The sequence below is a fragment of the Myotis brandtii genome, unplaced genomic scaffold (assembly GCF_000412655.1).
Source record: "Myotis brandtii unplaced genomic scaffold, ASM41265v1 scaffold118, whole genome shotgun sequence".
Classification (NCBI taxonomy): Eukaryota; Metazoa; Chordata; class Mammalia; order Chiroptera; family Vespertilionidae; genus Myotis; species Myotis brandtii.
Window position 1 is genome coordinate 1,696,346 of NW_005354090.1, and position 19,607 is coordinate 1,715,952.

At 36.9% G+C, this 19,607-nt stretch overlaps 1 protein-coding gene across 12 annotated transcripts in view; it reads right to left on the reverse strand.

Moving 5' to 3' along the window:
* VPS8 (vacuolar protein sorting 8 homolog (S. cerevisiae)) overlaps positions 1–19,607 on the reverse strand; it is a 246,001-nt gene that overhangs the window by 180,320 nt on the left and 46,074 nt on the right. For 10 of the 12 annotated variants that reach the window (XR_001359954.1, XM_005858444.2, XM_014530618.1 and 7 more), the window contains 6 exons: positions 9,710–9,796; positions 7,239–7,306; positions 5,860–6,013; positions 5,694–5,753; positions 4,492–4,599; positions 1,951–2,031 (listed from right to left, as the gene is read on the reverse strand). Coding sequence is in view for 11 of the 12 variants with exons in the window: in XM_005858444.2 (XP_005858506.1) it covers positions 1,951–2,031; positions 4,492–4,599; positions 5,694–5,753; positions 5,860–6,013; positions 7,239–7,306; positions 9,710–9,796 (558 nt within the window). In the remaining variant the exon portion in view is untranslated. The other 2 variants (XM_014530649.1, XM_014530657.1) reach the window with 2 other exon arrangements.

Here is a 19,607-nt window from a genome sequence, read left to right on the forward strand (position 1 = left end):
CCTGCCATCTGCCACCCGGGGAGCGGGCCTAAGCCAGCAGGTGGTTATCTCCCGAGGAGTCCCAGACTGTGAGAGGGCACAAGTGGGGCTGAGGGACACCCCCGCCCCTCCACCGCCAATGCACAAATTTTTGTGCACCAGGCCTCTAGTATCTATTATAATTTTAAAAATAATAACTAAATAATAATGTTAAAAATCTTCTGAAGGATGCCATTTTGATAAATTTCTTGGGTTATGTATGAGATTTATTTTCAAAATATATTTTTAAAAATCTTAATCCTTCCCAAGGAATAAAGTTTTTAAATCTGCTCATTAGAATTCTAAATTAGAGGGAACAAAATAATTCCCCTGCACATTATCTCTCTGGCATTCATGTTGATTTATTTATATGATCTATCCCACGTTATCAAAGCTTATTTGCATACCATATCAGTGACAACCAAGTTGAAAATGGATCAATTTTCTCTTGACATATGCTGAAGATATGCTCTACCACTGTATAGTAGCTACTATAAAGGAAGGGTTTGTTTTTCTGTGTGTTTGTTTGTTTGTTTCCCACCCCAAAAAAAATATCTCTCAGAAAACAGAGTTTGATACTCAAATCTTTTACAAAGAGCTCCTATAAGGGGCTCTTTTGATTACTTTACTTTGAAAAACAAAGTATCATTTAGGAAAAAAAGATACATTTTTTTATTAGCCTTACTGAATATCAGTCAGTAATAGTTTTTAAATGCTTTAAAACAGAGAGAGAATGACAGAGAAAAAAAAGTTTGCAGTTTAGCAATTATTCCTGAGGTTAGAATCTCATAATTGTGAGTGTTGACATTGTTGTAAACAAACCTTTTAAAGGTAATTTACAGAGCAATGCAGTTAGTGGTCACATCATGGATAAGCCACAGGACAAATAAAAATACTCGCTGTGAATTGTCAGGAGCATGGCTACTTGTGGTTGGAAAAAAATTTTCCAGGGGAAGAATCATATGCTGATTTTAAAAGTACTGTATCTCAAACATCTTAAATAGAAGTGATGATGAATTCTAGAAAACTGTGTCCAATGATTCAGCAAGGGGTTCTAATGTTGACAAAGTCACTGATGTCTTATATACATGAGAAGAGATTGAACAAAATTATTTCGTGAAATGTTTATAAGAAAAAGCATTATTTCTAAATCAATGATCTTGTGTGAGATTAAATAATCTCAATAATCTTTATAATTCAATTTATAAACTGAACTTATAAATCTTATATAATAAATATTTATTTCATCCATAATCCTAAAATGTTTCATTTTATCAAATTGGGGGTAAAACTTTTTTTAGCCTTTTATTGGAAAAATGAGGCACAGTCTTATATTTAGGGTTGCCTATATTCATATATCTACAGAATATTTCACTGTATACCAGATAGTGATATGCTAAGTGCACTAATGATAGAAACCCAGAAATACTGTAACTGCACTATTACAGAATTAACACACTATTTAATAATTGACACAAAAATAAATATTCTTTTTTTTACACCAAAAGTCACTTCGGACTGAGATGTGTGATAGAGAGAGACCTCTGCAAACTTTTTAGCCACTAGAAAAGAAAAGCTTAGATAAGCTCCTGAACCAATTAGGACAAACTCAGAAGGATAAAAATATGTTTACAAAGAAAGTCCAGCAATAATTCTGAAGAAATCCACCTAAATTCTTCTAAACTCCCCTTTAAACTAATTAGGACACTAAAGAAAATTTTGTTCAGCAAGACATAGGCTGAAAGACAAGAAAAATAATGTGACATCATATCAAACTCAGACTTTATTCAATATAAGCCAGACTTCACTTCTGTCCATATTTCATATAATCCCAAAGGCATGGTTCATGGCAGAAATCCTGATAGCTTTAACACACCATGATCTCAAAACAATTACATGCAATAAATTGGGATAGTTCATTTGAATACTCACAGTAAAGTTGATGAGGTCATAGTAGAGGTGAAGATGCTTTTGCTTAGTAACATGGATTGCTCCAGATTCATCTCTCTTAACCTGATGATGAAATAAAAACAACCAAAATCTCAGCTATTGTTTGAGGGATATTTTTAGATACTTCATTATACTCCACCCAAAAATTATTTCCATTCAGAGTATGGATAAGTCAAAAATATTGATAATTAAAGAAACTATCACATAAATGACAGAAATGATCACACCATGATTTGTACCAAAATCCAAGGCATATCTGGTCAGTGGTTCAGCTGTCAGTATTAGCAAATTCTGTAATGTAATATCCACTCTGTCATAATTCAGAACAACTTAATCTCACTACACCAATGACTGTATTTAGCTAGAGTTAAGACATAAAATAGGATGGTGACATGGTGTGAAAAAGTCAAACAAAAGTTCATTAAAAGAAAAAAGCTGCTGCAGTGACAAAACTAGACTTTTCTGACATATAATACTATTATTGCACAAACAACCCAAAGTTTCCCCAAAGAACCTCAGTGTCAATCTTTTATTTATATACTAGAGGCCCGGTGCACGAAAATTTGTGCACTCCTCGGGGGTCCTTCAGCCCAGCCTGCGCCCTCTCGCAGTCCGGGAGCCCTCAGGGGATGTCCGATCTGATGGCTTAGGCCCGCTCCCTCTCCTGTTGCCTTATCTTCTTCCTTTCCCTTGTGTGAATATCCACTAAGGTTATGTATGCTCTAGCTTTTTATTTTCACAGTTTCAACTACCTTCTCTATCCCTGAATTCTCACTTGTACCCCAGACCTGGATTGCCATCTGCCCAGAAGACATTCTCCAATACAACACTTGAGAGTTCCACCTTCATTACCAACTCAGCACACTCAAACCTTCCCTAACCTTAACTCTTTAAATATTTCAAGCTTTTAAAATGTAAACTCAAAAATGAAATGTTTGGTTCATATCCTTCAGTCCTAGAACCAATAATATCAGAAGCCTTGTCTTTCCTTCAAAATATCAGCCCTACCTCTCACTACAACCGACCATCCTTGTCCGAAGACCTCATACCGGCTTTATTACAGGAGCCAAACCTTCCATTTCCCTCCTACAATCTTTTTTTTTTCATATTTCCATACTGATCTTCCTAAAATATCACTTTAACCACATCTTTATCATTTTAATTACCTAAGAACCCATGATGGCTCCCCATTACCAATCTAGGTCAAGTATACACAAACCAGATCAGGAGTTAGCAAACTTTTCTGTAAAAGGCCACACAGTAAATATTTTGGGATCTGCAGACCATATGGTCTGTGTCACAGTTACTCAACTCTGCCACTATAGTGCAAAAGCAGCCACAAATAATACATAACTGAATGGGCATGACTGTGTTCTAATAAAACTTTACTTACAAAAACAAGGAGCCAGCCAGATTTGCCCCACAGGCCAGAGTTTGCCAACCCCTAATCCAGATCCATGCCATATACTCAACTTTATTTTCCACAATATGTTTCTCCCCGTCATTAATTCTATAAACATTTACTAAACATCTATATACAAGCACTGTCCTAGTGGCTGAAATATAGTTATAGAGTTGGTCTTTAGATTGATGGAGCTTTCAGTCGAGTGAGGAAGAAAAATACTAGACAAGTTATTTTATAAGTACTGAATGTTATAAAAATTACATTCTTACCTCTATAACTTCAGTTCATCTTATTATGCATATCCACCCCACGCCCCATAGTATTTGCAATATATCCTTCATAAAGTCTTCCCTGGCCTCTCTAGTCCATAATAATCTCTTCATACTCTAAAGCAGGGGTCCTCAAACTACGGCCCGCAGGCCACATGCAAATACAAATATTGTATTTGTTCCCGTTTTGTTTTTTTACTTCAAAATAAGATATGTGCAGTGTGCATAGGAATTTGTTCATAGTTTTTTTTTTTTTTAAACTATAGTCCGGCCCTCCAACTGTCTGAGGGACAGTGAACTGGCCCCCTGTTTAAAAAGTCTGAGGATCCCTGCTCTAAAGGTATCAACTTTTAATTCTCACCACATGGTTGAATCCTTAAACCATTCTCCATAGTAGTAATGAGCATACTGATGTGGCTTTTCAAACAATAGTTTAAGCTATGTGGAAGAAGAATTTATACTTCCCTCAATTGCTTCTTGTGTTCATCACAGTGTAGAGAACACAGCAGATATTCAATAATACTTGCTGTCTAATAAATACACTATATGTATATAGGTAAGCCGTTATTACAGACATATGTACATTCATATTACACATACACCATTAATTATTTATTAGTCAAAGGTGATGGAACTGAGAAACACACCATGAAAGGGCACAGAGTAGAGTGATCAGTAGTTTTCCATGTTAACCATTAAAGCCTTAAATAAAAATTAAGTATGTCACTCTCTCTCCAAAGAATTAGATAGCGTATTTCTTTGACACAATATTAAATTATTGATGAATCAGAAAAAAAAAATCTTTTGATAAAGGACTTTATAACAGATCTAGCAAATATTGGGACTTACCAAAAGGAAATGCACAACATCTCCTCTGCAGAAAGCAAGCATGGGATTCACAGAATTATGCGCTGCCACAAAGTGCCAGGCCAGCAATGGTACACTGGAAGGATCCATCTAAGTGAAGAGAAGGCCAAAAAAAGTCATCACAGTTAATGGGCAAAAAGACAAAGAGAAAACTGATTAAAAACACCATCTGGCTAGTGTTCTTTCTACCAATTACTCATTAAAATGCCAACAAAGCAGAGATATTCAGTAATACAAATCTGTGTATTTTATTGTATGTAAATTTTATAAGAGAGGAAAAACTTAGATAACTATAGCTAATCATATGCATGCTGATCTTTAGATTAAGAAAAAAACAATGCTGATTTCTTTAATTTACTTGGAAATAAATAAATACTTTGGTAAGTAGATGAAGAGATGGATAGATATATAGTAAATACAGTACACTAAAATGTTAATTATAGAATTTAGATGGTAGGTATACAGATGTTTAATGTAAGTTTTTTTCAACTTCTCTGTTTGAAAATGTTCATAATAAAACGTTGGAACAAATACCAATAAAAACATACGAAAAGGATGCAAACACAAAACACCATGATAAACCTCAATTAGCCAATGAAGTTAACTTAAGAAATACTAGTGGCAATCTAAACCAGCTTTGCCAGGCTTCCGCTGGGGCCTAGAGATATACAGAGTACCAACAAGGAAACAGAAGCGTGATCTCCCTCAGTATAAGGGCTGCTTTCTGAACTAGTCTTAGTTCAGTAGCATCATTCTCCATCCCATCCCATCAATACTTCTCCTCACACACACACTGGAAGACCACAACCGTCTGAAAACAATCAAGCAGGAAAGAAAGGAAATCAGGTGTGTATAACATACCAGAGGCAGAAGCCAAGGAAACAGTATGTAGTAGCAATATATGTTAGCTATTGTTTTCTACCAGTTCAGTATCTAAGCAGCAGCTGAAAAAACTTAAAGCAATAAAGGTAGAGAAGTTCAGATCTCATGATCCTAGGAACTCCGCTGTAGTCAACAGCTTTTGCTGCTTTGGTCACATCAAGGTAAACCCAGACAATAATCTTTGGAGTAGACTTCCATCTACCTGGTTTTATGATAATCTCACAGAATTCACCACTTAAATTTTATTTTCCCCAACCTCCTGACATGGTTTTTTTGCTGAAAAGATGGAGAAGCTTACTCACACGTCCATAGGGAAAAGTCATCCACACTTTCAAGGATGGTTTCAATCCAATGACCAGTATCTTCAGAAGAAAAAATATTATTTAATATTCATCCTGTCATTTTCAATTTTTTTGGTTTTCAAAGCCTTTCTAAAAGGTCTGAGTTTCATCTTCTAAATACACCCACCTTGGTTAAGGATGCCATGGCCAGTAAGGAAAACTGTGTGATGGGATGATCTTTCAAGTCAGGCTTAGAATGAAGAGGCTCAATACAGCACACTTCACCCTTGGAACCACTGAACAGGCATCTAGACTCGCAAGTTCTCACTCCCATCACTCTCCTGAAAATGTAACCAAAAGATTCAGAACCAATTTAGCAATGACCCAAGGCACTATCATCTCTAGCTTGGACTATGACAATAGCCTCCTAACTCCTACTCTGGCCCCCAGCAATGCAAACTCCACAAGACATCAGCATGATCTTTTTAAAATATAGGCCAGATTTATGACTCTTCTAAAAAACACTCCAATGGCTTGCCACTGTACACAAAATAAAATCCAAACTTCTTTACATGTTTTAAAAGGCCCTATATGATCTGGCTCCAGCCTTTACCCTCTCCCATTACTGTTGTTCCTGAGAAAGTCACACTCCAGCCACATCTAACTTATTCCCAGTTGCTCCAGCAGGCCAAGTTTGTGCCCACCCATCAAAGCCTTTGTGCCTGAATGTCCCTCTGCCTGAAATATTTCTTTCAGATCTTTACATCTGTTGACCACATTATCATTCAGATCTTTACTCAAATGTCAGCTTCTGAGAGAAGCCTTCCTGAGTTATCCTCAAGTGCACTCCAGCACACTGACCTGTCTTCTTTTCTTCACAGCACTCATAACTATAGAAATTATTTCATTTGTGTGTTGGTTTATTGTCTGTATCCCTCCCCCAACCCCAACAGCTACAACTTTGGTGCCTAGAACAATGGTTACACATACATATGCTCAATAAAAATTAGCTGAACAAATAAATAGTATTTTTTTAAGCAATTACTTTGGCCTCAGCATTGTCAGAAGGTATAAGAAATACAAGAAACAAAAAAAGTCCTTAAAGAACTTAGGGAAACATAATACACATTATATTTGATATTCTATTTTTCTAAACTCAGCTTTATAAGTGTTCTTCCATTTTATCGAAATAGTCTTCGCTCTTATTTAAAGTATAAATGGGGCAATTCTAAGACAGTAAAAACCTTCCTATACCTGGCTACTATGGTTTTATAATCAGCTCAGCCTGAGAACTAAAGGAAAATTAGTGAAATAATCCAGAATAATAGCTCCCCAAATCTGGGGAGTAGTTTAGAATCCCAACTCAAACCTATTAAGATAGAGATTGAGGGGTGGAAGGCAGGCCTGGGACTCCATATGTTCCATAAGCCTCCCCAGGTCATTATAATACAGAACCATAACCTATTTTCAATTACATGAGTTTTCCAGACTTCTTCATGTTCAACTTGAAGTCATTAACCAGAGCTAGTCTTTTCATTTGTCAACAAATGTCCATTAGTCTCTTACTTAAATGTCAATTCAAAAACAGAGCCTCCGCTGTCGTTGCAAATTGCAAGAGTTGGATCATCTGTAAACTGAACAGAGAAAAAATTTATTTTCTTGTAACAGGTCAAATGTTAAGAAGGTAGGGGAGAAAAACTTTTTTTAAATCTAAAACAAACATGCTTAGCATTAAAAACACCTTAGCTAAACTTAGTTTATCACTCTAAACACACAAATTTACACATATTCAGAATAAAAATGGTTCAAATCTTTTAAAACCTGTGGTTTTAAAAATGCAAAACCACCTTTCCTTAGGATAAAAGAAAAATACAAACTATAATTCATAAAAGCCCTAAAGTTTTCTACTTGGGTTCTTTAATTTTTTTCTAACTTGCTATTAAAACTGAATAGGATACTTTGGATACATTTGCAGTTGCCTTGTTTTCAAGAATAAAGACACAATAAAAGATATTTGGTATCTTTGGAGAATAAACATGTCTGAATATGTTTTCTAAATAACTGAGGAGTTAATCCATTATACATAAAATAGTTTAACTTTTTATATAACTATTCCTAAATGTGCTATTCCTAAATGTGCTGCCTCCTTGCTTTTCTTCAACTAACAGTACCTCAGTTACTATTACTTACTCTTGAAAACTCAAAGTAATAAATAATGTTCACAGTGACAGGCTGTCCTACGGGTTTATGAGGTATGGTAAATGTAGATGTTGTACACTACAAAACTGAATAACTTACTAACTTGTACCATATACAGTGACTGGTCTCCCTAACCTAACGGTTGGTGAGCCATCCTAAATGGTGTGCCTACATGCTCTTAGTCAGGAATGGTTGAGGTACAGGAGGCCACTGTAAAATTATTCCTCCTCGACCTCACACACAGGCATAGTAAAGAAGTCCCACACTTGTGCTCTCAAAGCCTGGCTGAGCAGTTGCCAAAGTGGGAGGCATATACCCCAGAGTATAGGAAAAATAACAGGACTGTATTTTTATTTATTAATTTTCTACATCTTGTGTATGTGTTTTACAATGTATTTAAGTACTAGTACAGTATGTTCATATAATTTTAAAATATATAAACAAATAAAAATACGCAAGCCCAAAATGTTATTGATGAGATGTAGAGTTAACTTTGGAGAACAATGAGTAAGAATACTGAAGTGCAAGTGGCTACTGTCAATCCAAAACTACAGAAGTATCTAATCATATATATCTCTTGCCACACTTTTTTCCAATGTCACATGTCTGAGTGCAGCACCACCTTTACCACCATTTCCAAGCAACAGGATAGCTACAACTACTATGCTTTTAACCTCAGCTGCATTCTTCTCTTTTCTCTTTGCCTTTATAGCTTCTTTCCTATTGTTTCTCCTAAAAGGTATATTTTTTCTGCAAATGGACTGGCCTTTCATAAACATCACCAAGTAATTATTCCTTCAACCAAACATTTATTGAGCAGCTACTATGCATAACACAAAATAAATGAGAAACAGATTCTGGTTTCAAAGATCTTAATCTATTAAAGGAGATAAAACATAAACACAAACAACTATAATATATTATCAGTTGGTACACGCCATATGAAAAAAGGTCAAAATAAAGTGCCATGATGTTCAGAAAGAAAAGAAATTCTCTCTACTTTTACTTATCTTGGTTGTTTTCATTGTTGCTAAATGCTTCAATGCTTTCTCACAGAAGACTTTTATGTAACTAACCTAAATCCAGACACATAAACTCCAGATGCTTGCAGACTGTAAAAAGCAGATGTATGGATAAGAGAGGTCTGCACAGCTAAGCAACCAAATGTGTACCTGATTAAAATCTAGAAAATCTAATTTTAGACTTCCCTAGTTATAGTCCTCTACCTTTTATGATTCTGAACATGGGCTTGACAACATACAAAAACCAAGCTTTACATTGTATTTACAAATAAAATCTGTGTCCTAAGTTGGTTTATTTTTTTCAGGCCTGTAAGGAGAAAGCCAAGATTCAAATCTTAATGCTTTTCCTTTAGAGGCCTGAAAGAAAATAAAGCAACAGATTCATTTCTAAACATAATGCAAACCTTGGTTCTTTCACAGTTGGTGCCTTGAACCTCAGGTAACTCCCAACAAAGTGTGACTAGGCACACTATCTCAGCAATAAAGCCTTGGTGGACTAAACAAACGGTAAAAAGACCTTTTAAAATCATCACATGAGCTTCATTAAGGTAACACCTGTCTTTGCTGCCAACCTCTTATCTAGGAGCACATCAGCACTCTTTTCCTGCTGTATCTATTAGACATCAATTCAACTTGCAGCTGAATGGCACCATGCTAGCCCACCTCTGGTTTTTCACTTGGGAAAACATCTTGTTGGGCTAGTCAAACAAAAGACAGTTTCTTTTCAGGATTTCTTTTTTATAAAGAAATGTACTTAAAACCAGATACAAAGGCATAATAATAAAAAGTATCAGAAAAAGAAAACAAAGATATTACCTTAATATGCAATATTGCTGTTCCTGGAGGATGAGCATCTGTTATTGATCTTAGAAGTTTTCCACTGGCCAAATCCCACATAGTAATCTAAAAGACAACTAAATGCTTTAAAAAACAAATTTATTGCTATTTTTTGGACTTAAATATCCTGCCTTCTTGCTGAAATAATCTATTCTTGGTCTATAAACATTGCAGGCAAAGAACCATAAAGTTAAAATATAACTAAAGGTTACAGACACATTAAAGCACGGGGCCTTCATTCCATCTTCATCCACCCCTCATCCCGCCCAATCTACTTCTCCCTTTAGATTTTAAATGTTGTTTTTATACTGACAGGTCAAAGAAATTTCTTTAATGAGTCCATTTCTTTAGGACTGATAAAAATTACAGGAAAGTCTTACTACCAAACTAGCCAGTGATGTATAAGTCACAAGATGAGAAATACCCTATATTATTGCCAGTTTCAGAAGTGGAAAGAAATACCAAAATAGTTATCCAAGAGCACAGTAATAAGAACACACAAAGCAGAATATACTGTAGTATTTTAAAAGTAGCAACAATTATCTACACTACTGCAAGGAAATAAATGTCATATAACACCTGGGTTTGTTTATAAGAGCTATTTACTTATTCAGACACATGATTTAGGATATTAAAAATCACAGGCTTAAAAGGTCGGGGATTCAAGGTGGCAGTGTAGGAAGATCCTAAACTCACCTCCTCCCATGGCTACACATGGAATAATTCCCTCTGAAATAGACCTAAAAACTGCTTAACAGCTCCTCCACAACAAAGATAAAAGGGCCACATCGAGATGGGTAGGAGAGACAGAGATGCAGTCTTACCGAAAACCCACCCCCAGCACGGCAACCCACTATCTAGAGCAGCGGTTCTCAACCTGTGGGTTGTGACCCCTTTGGGGGTCGAATGACCCTTTCGCAGGGGTCGCCTAAGACCATCGGAAAACACATATATAATTACATATTGTTTTTGTGATTAATCACTATACTTTAATTATGTTCAATTTGTAACAATGAAAATACATCCTGCATATCAGATATTTACATTACGATTCATAACAGTAGCAAAATTACAGTTATGAAGTAGCAACGAAAATAATTGTATGGTTGGGGGTCACCGCAACATGAGGAACTGTATTAAAGGGTCGCGGCATTAGGAAGGTTGAGAACCACTGATCTAGAGGGATCTCAAAAATACAGAGCTTCTCCCTGGGGAGTGAGGAATTCATGCCCCCTTCAGGCACTCCTACCCTTGGGGCCTGCATCAGAGAGATGAGCCCCAAAACACCTGGCTTTGAAAACAAAAGGGCTTGTGTCCAGGAAACACAAAGAGTTTTAGGGAACTGAGATTCTGCCCTTAACAGGCTTGCATGCCGACTTGCCCAGGAACCCAGCACAAAATCGGAAGTTTGAAAAGAACCTAAACTATCGGTAAAGGAGATTCATTTGCTAATCTTAAAGTGTCTTCTGAAGGGGCAGGGGCCTGATGGGACTCTCTCTGGGGATGGAGGCACTGTTGGGCACCATTTTTTGCTCCCCTTCTACCTAGCCAACACCAGTGCTAATGGATGCCATTTGTGCACTTTCCTTCTACATTGCTATTGCCAGCAGGTGTGTGCAGTCACAGTATACTCCTGTGTTGTCCCACTAAGTTGGAGAGCATGTCCCATCCCTACACTCCCCTGCTTTCTCACTAAAACTGGCAGGAGTGTCCCAGCCCGGTGCACTCTCACAGCCCCACCAAAGCCAGCAGGCACACCCCAGCACTGTCCAGAGGCCTCACCAAAGCTGGCAGGTTCGCTCCAGCCCTGTGCTCTCCCTTTGCCTTGCCAAAATCAGTGGGAGTGTGCCATTCACACAGGGGCAGGCTTCAGCTTTGCCACACATCTAGAGGCCATAGAGGAGCTCTCAGGGAATGTAGGCCAAAATATGTCATCTTTACACACTCTCTCACCACAGCTTGCTGGTACCTCCCAGAAAGGAGCTTATATACTTGTCTGGAACCCAAATTTTTGCAGCTGTTTCCCAGGGGACACCTGCAGATCACCTGGACTGGAGGCCAGCAGGGTTTACAATTGCAGTTCCAGAGGACTGAATATATTTGTATACATTAAAAGCTGCTGCTGAAGGATGTGGTTTTCAGTCAGCCTGAAACTGGGTGCTGAATGAGATCCCTCCCTTTGTAACACTGGCAGGGCATGGCAAATCCTCAACAACTGGGACCTATCAAAAATAAATCAGGCTGCTTAGATAATCACAAAGGTTCAAGAGACAACCAAGAGTTAGGGCCTGGTTGAAAATAAGGTTCATCTCTCCTACACAAGGTCACTCCTCAAGCGTGGGAGAGATCAACCAAAGGACTTGTTTGTATTTATATAAGCCTAACTAATGGACACAGACACCAGGGAGGTGAGGGCATGAGGGGGGTGGGGGGCGGAGAAGTGGGGGAGTCAAAGAGGGGGGATAAAAAATAAAAAAAGAGTGGGAGAGGCAGCTACTTCCCCAAATACAGAGAAAAAAATACAGAGAGTCAAGCAAAATGAGGAAACAAATAAATACGTTTTTAAAAAAAAACACAAAAAAAACACACAAGATAAAACCTTAGAAAAATATATCTTAATAAAATGAAAATAAGTAATTTACCTAATAAAGAGTTCAAAGTAATGGTAATAATGATGATCACCAAACTTGGCAGGAGAATGAAGGAACACAGTGGGAACGTCAACAAAGACATAGAAACTATAAGAAAGTGGCAACAAGAAAGAGAAAAAAAAGAAAGAAAGTGGCAAATAGAAGTCACAGAGTTGAAGAATACAATAGCTGAAATGAAAAAAAAAACAGGGGTTCAACAGCAAACTGGATAAAGTAGATGAAAGGATCAGTGATCTGAAAGACAGAGCAGTGAAACTCACCCAAACAAAGTAGAAAAAAGAAAAAAGAATTTAAAAAATTAAGCTAGCTTAAGAAACCTAGGGGTTAACATCAAGTGAAATAACATTCACATTACAGGAGACCCAGAAGAAGAAAAAAAGAGAGAAAGAGGCAGAAAACTTAATTTAAAGTCATAATGGTTGTAGCCCTAGCCAGTTTGCTCAGTGGTTAGAACGTCAGCCCATGGACTGAAGGGTCCCAGGTTCCATTCCAGTCAAAGGCAGGTATGTTGCAGACTCGATCCCCAGCCCCAGGCAGGGTGTGTGTGGGAGGCCACCAATCGATGTGTCTCTCTCACATTGATGTTTCTCTCTGTCTCTCCCTCTCCTTTGCATTCTCTCTAAAAATCAATGGAAAAATACCCTTGGGTAAGGATTAACAAAAAAACAACAAAGTAGATTATTTAAAAAAAAAAAAAAAAAAAGACATAATTGCTGCAAACTTCCCGAACCTAGAGAAGAAAACAGACATCCAGATTGAGGAAACTCAGATGATATCCACATCAAGAGACATTATAATTAAAATGTCAAAAAGTAAAGATAAAGAGAGAATGTTAAAAGCAGCAAGAAAAAAACAACTTGTTACAAACAAGGGAACACCCCCCTCCCCAAAGATTATCAGCATTTTTTTCAGCAGAAACTTCGCAGACCAGAAGAGAGTGGTATGATAAATTAATTCAAAATGCTGAAAGGAAAACTCTTCCAGAGTGCTCTACTGGGCAAGGTTATCATTCAGAATTACATGAGAGATAAAGAGTTTCAAGATAAACAAAAGCTAAAATAGTACATCACCACTAAACAGGCCTTACAAGAAATGTTAAAGGGACTTCTTTAAACTGACAGACACTAATTAGTAACAAGAAAACAGATGAAAATAAAAATCTGACTGGTAAAGTTAAATATATACGAAAGGTAGTAGATTAAAGTTAACATGAAAATTAAAAGACAAATGTAGTAAAGAGAACTAAAACTACAATAAATAGTTAAGGGATACACAAAATAAAAAGTTATAAAATGTGACATCGAAAATAAAACATGTGGGAGGGAAAGTAAAAATGTAAAGTTTTAGAATGCATTAAAACTTAGCTTGCAGCCTAAGTGCCCATCAGCAGATGAGTGGATTAAAAAACTGTGGTACATCGACACAATTGAATACTACGCTGTGGTAAAAAAGAAGGAATTCTTACATTTGCAACAGCATGAATGGAACTGGAGAGCATTATGTTAAGCGAAATAATGAATAACATAAACTGATGAACAAAAACAGATCCAGAGACAGCGAAGCATTGATCAGACTGTCAAACCTCAGAGGGAAGGTAGGGGAGGGTGGGGGTAAAGGGGAGAGATCAACCAAAAGACTTGTATGCATGCATATAAGCCTAACCAATGGGCACAGGCACCAGGGGAGTGAGGGCATGAGTGGAGGGAGGGGTGGGGGGTGGTGAGAATGGGGGGATAAGGACACATATGTAATACCATAATCAATAAAGAAAAATAAAATAAAATAAAAATTAAAAAATCAATGGAAAAATATCCTCAGGTAATGATTAAATAAATAAATAAAATTTAAAATGCAAAAAAAACTTAGCTTGCTATAAATTTAAAAGATAATAAGAAAGAAGTCTAAACATAACAATAAAGTCATCAAACTATAAAAAATAGAGAGCAAGAGAAGAAGAATTATAAAACAGCCAGAAAACTATCAACAAAACGGCAATAAGTACATAGCTGTCAATAATTACTTTAAATGTAAGTGAACTAAATTCTCCAAACAAAAAACACAGAAGTGGCTGAATAGATTAAAACACAAGACCCATCTATATGGTGACTACAAGACTCACTTCAGATGTACAGACACACACAGAATGAAAGTAAAAGGACAGAAAAAGATGTTTCATGCAAATGAAAGCCAAAAGAAGGCTGGGGTAGCTATACTTCTATCAGACAAAAGAAACTTTAAAACAAAGTCTGTAATAAAAGACAAAGATGGGCATTACATAATAATAAAGGGGTCAATCCAACAAGACAATAAACATTAGTAAATGTTTATGAACCTGACATAGGAACACCTAAATATATAAAGCAAATATTAAAAACCTAAAGAAAGAAATTGACAGCAATACAATAATAGGGGATTCTAATACCCCACTTATATCAATGAATAGATCATGATACAGAAAATCAGTCAGGAAACATGGGCTTTAAAGATGTACTTAACATATAGAGAACATTCAATCTAAAAGCAGCATAATACACAGTCTTCTCAAGTGCAAAAAGAACATTCTCCAGGATAAATCACATGTTAGGCCACAAAACAAGTCTCAATAAATTTAAGAATACTGAAATCATATCAAGCACCTATTCTAACCACAGAGTGTAAAACTAAAAATTAAAAAAATCTCAAATATGTGGAGGTTTTACAATATGCTACTGAACAACCAATTGGTCAATGAAGAAACCAGAGAAATCAAAAAGTACTTTGAGACAAATGAAAACAGAAATACAACATACTAAAATCCATGGGATGCAACAAAAGCAATTCTAAGAAGGAATTTCATAGCAATACAGGCCTACCTGAAGAAACAAGAAAAAACACATATAAATAAGCTGAGTTTACACCTAAAGGAACTAGAAAAAAAGAAACAAAATAAGCCCAAAGTTAGTAGAAGGAAAGAAATAATAAAGATCAGAGCAGAAATAACTGTAATAAAGACCAAATATAAAAAAAAAAAAGCAATAAAACTTAGAGTTGGTTCTTTGAAAAGATAAACAAATAGACAAACCTTTAGTTAGAATCACCAAGAAAAAAAAAGAAGCCTTAAGTAAAAAATGTAAGAAGTTACAACTGATACCACAGAAATACAAAGAAGCATAAGAGACTACTGTGAACAATTATATACCAACAAATTCGACAACCTAGAAGAAATAGATCCAATTCCTAAAAACATACAATCTTCCAAGATTAATTCATAAATAGAAAATCTGAATATACCAATTACTAACCAGAGACTGAATCAATAACCAAAAATCTCCCAACACACAAAAGTCCAGAACCAGGTAGCTTTACTGCTGAATTCTGCCAAACATTTGAAAAAGATTTAATGCCTATCTTTCTCAAATTCTTCCAAAAAACTGAAGAGGAAATAACATTTCCAAACTCAATTTTGAGGCCAGCATTACCGTGATAACAAAACCAGACAAAAACAAAAAATTATAGGCCAATATCATTGAACAAAGATGCAAAAATCCTCAACAAAATATTAGCAAACCAAATTCAACAAAACATTAAAAGGGATGCAAAGATGGTAGAATATCCACAAGTTAGTCAGCATGATACAACACATCTATACTAATAAAAGGGTAATATGCTAATTAGACCAGGTAGACCGGACATCTTCCAGACGTCCGACTTCCTTCTGGACGGTGGCGGGGGCTGAGGCAGAGGCAGTTAGGGGCAACCAGGCCAGCAGGGGGGGCAGTTAGAGGGTGACCAGGCTGGTAGGGGAGCAGTTAAGGGACGACCAGGCCAACAAGGGGAGGGGGGCAGTTAGGGGGTGATGAGGCCAGCAGGGGGGTAGTTAGGGGTGATGAGGCCGGCAGGGGGGCAGTTAAGGAGTGACAAGGCCGGCAGGGGGGCAGTTAGGGGGCGACCAGGTCTGCAGGGGACCAGTTAGGGAGCGATCAGGCCAGCAAGCAGAGGCAATTAGGGGCGATCAGGCTGGCAGGGGAGGGCAGTTGGGAGGGTGACCAGGCTGGTAGGGGAGCAGTTAAGGGACGACCAGGCCAACAAGGGGAGGGGGGCAGTTAGGGGGTGATGAGGCCAGCAGGGGGGTAGTTAGGGGTGATGAGGCCGGCAGGGGGGCAGTTAAGGAGTGACAAGGCCGGCAGGGGGGCAGTTAGGGGGCGACCAGGTCTGCAGGGGACCAGTTAGGGAGCGATCAGGCCAGCAAGCAGAGGCAATTAGGGGGCGATCGGCTGGCAGGGGAGGGCAGTTGGGGGCAATCAGGCCAGCAGGGGAGGGCAGTTAGAGGCGATCAGGCAGGCAGGCGAGCGGTTAGGAGCCACCGGATTGTGAGAGGGACGACCGACTGCCGGTTTAGGCCCCATCCCACAAGGCTATTCTTTATATTTTTAACTAGAGGCCTGGTGCACGAAATATGTGTGTGTGTGTGGGGGGGGGGGTCCCTCAGCCCGGCCTGCACCCTCTCCAATCTGGGACCCTTCAGGGGATTTCCAACTGCCGGTTTAGGCCCCATCCCACAGGGTGCACACACAAATTTCGTGCACCAGGCCTCTAGTTAAAAATATAAAGAAGAGCCTTGGCCAGGTGGCTCAGTTGGTTGGAGCATCAATCTGTGCTCCAAAAGGTTGCCAGTTCAATCCCTAGTAAGGGCACGTATCTAGATTATGGGTTCAATCCCCGGTTGGGCACATATGGGAGGCAACTGATCTATGTTTCCCTCTCACATCAATGTTTCTCTCTTTCTCTTCTCCTCTCTCTCTCTCTCTCTCTCTCTCTCTCTCCCTTCCTCTATTCTAAAAAGAAAAAAAAAATCAATAGAAACATAGCCTCAAGTGAGGATTAACAGGAAAAATAAATAAATAAAATAAAGAATAAAATCATATGATTATCTTAATGGACACAAGAAATCATTTGACAAAATTCAACATCAATTTATGATAAAAACTCTCAACAAAGTGGGTATACAAGCAGCATATCTCAACATAATAAAAGTCACATATGACAAGACCATAGCTAACATAGTCAATAATGAAAAGCTGAAAGTTTTTCCTCTAAAATTAGGAACAAAACAAGGATGCCCACTTTTGCCATTTTTACTCAACATAGTATTGAAAGTCCTAGCCAGCACAATTAGGAAAGAAAAAATAAAGAGCATCCAAATTGGAAAGGAAGAAGTAAAAGTGTCATATTTGTGGACAATATAACTTTATATAGAGAAAATGCTAAAGACTCCACCAAAAAAACTGTTCAAATTAATAAACAAATTCAGTGAAGTTGCAGGGTACAAAATCAATATACAAAATTCTGTTTTGTTTCTATACAATAACAACAAACTATCAGAAAGAGAAATTAAGAAAACAATCCCATTTACAATTGCATCAGAAAGAATAAAATACCTAGTATTAAACTGAACCAAGGTGGTGAAAAACCTGTACACTGAAAATTATAATGCACTGAGTGAAAGAATCTGAAGACAACACAAATAAATAGAAAGATATTTCAAGCTTATGGATTAGAAGAATTAATGTAGTTAAAATGTCCATAGTACCCAAAGCAATATATAGATTCAATTCCTATAAAAATTCATGACATTTTTCAATGAAACAGAACAAACAATCCTAAAACTTATTTGGAACCATAAACACCCAAATAGCCAAAGCAATCATGAGAAAGAAGAACAAAGCTAGAGGTATCACACTCCTGGATTTAAAACTATATTACAAAGTTATAGTAATCAAAACTATATGATACTGGCATAAAAACAGATACAGAGATCAATGGAACAGAATAGAGACCCCAGAAATAAACCCACATATATTACTTCATGACAAAGAAGGTAAGAATATACAATGAGGAAAGGACAGTCTCTTCAATAGATGGTGATGGGAAAACTGGACAGCCACATGCAAAAAAGAATAAAACTGAACTAAGAATAAAATCCTACACCATACAAGAAAATTAATTCAAAATAGATCAGACTTGAATGTAAGAATGTAAGAATGAAACTACAAGACTCCTAGAAAAAAAACAAAAAACATAGACAATAAGTTCCTTGGTGATAAATTTTTGGATCTGACTCCAAAGCATAAATACACAAGTGGGACTACATTAAATTAAAAAACTTCTGTACAGCTAAGGAAACCATCAATAAAATGAAAAGGCGATGTACTGAATGGGGGAAAATATGTACAAATCATATATCTGATAAGGGGTTAATATCCAAAATATATAAAGAACTCATACAACTAAATAGCAAGAAAAAAAAAACCAAAACTTTTTTTTTTTATGAGCAGGGGATCTGAAGAGCCATTTTTCCAAAGACATACAGATAGCCAACAAGCACATGAAAAGATTCATCACTAATCATCAGGGAAATGCAAATCAAAACCAAAATGAGGTATCACCTCACACCTGTTAGAATGGCTAGGATTAAAAGACAAGAAATAACAGGTGTGGACGAGGGTGTGGAAAAACAAAACTCTAGTGTACTATTGTTGGGAATGTAAGTAGGTGCAGCTACTGTGAAAAATAGTATGGAGGTTCCTCAAAAAATTAAAAATAGTACTACCATATGACCCAGCAATTCCAATCCTGGGAATTTATCCCCCCAAAAATAAAAATACTAACTCAAAAAAATATCTACAGTCTCATGTTCACCGTAGTATTTACAACAGCTAAAATGTGGAAATAATCTAAGGGTCCATCAATGGATCAATGGATAAAGAAGATGTGAGATATATATATATATATATATATGGACTTCTACTCGCTGAATAAAAAAAGAAGAAGAAGGAAGTTTCCTATTTGTGACATGGATGAACCTTGAGGGTATTATGCTAAGAGATAGACAAATATATGATTTCACTTATATATGGAATCTAAAAAAACAAGAACAAAACAAAACTCATTGATATGGAAAACAGACTGGTGGTTACCAGAGGGGAGGGGGCTTGAGGGTTGGGTAAAATGAGTGAAGGGGGTCAAGAGGTACAAATTTCCAGTTATAAAATAAATCAGTTATGGGGCTGTAATGTACAGCATGATGACTACAGTCAATAATATTGACTGCATATTTGAAAGTTGCTAAGAGAGTAAATCTTAAAAGTTCTCATTACAAGAAAAAATAATTATATAACTCTGTATGATGACGAATAGTAAAAAGACTTACTGTGGTGATAATTCAGATATATACAAATATGGAATCA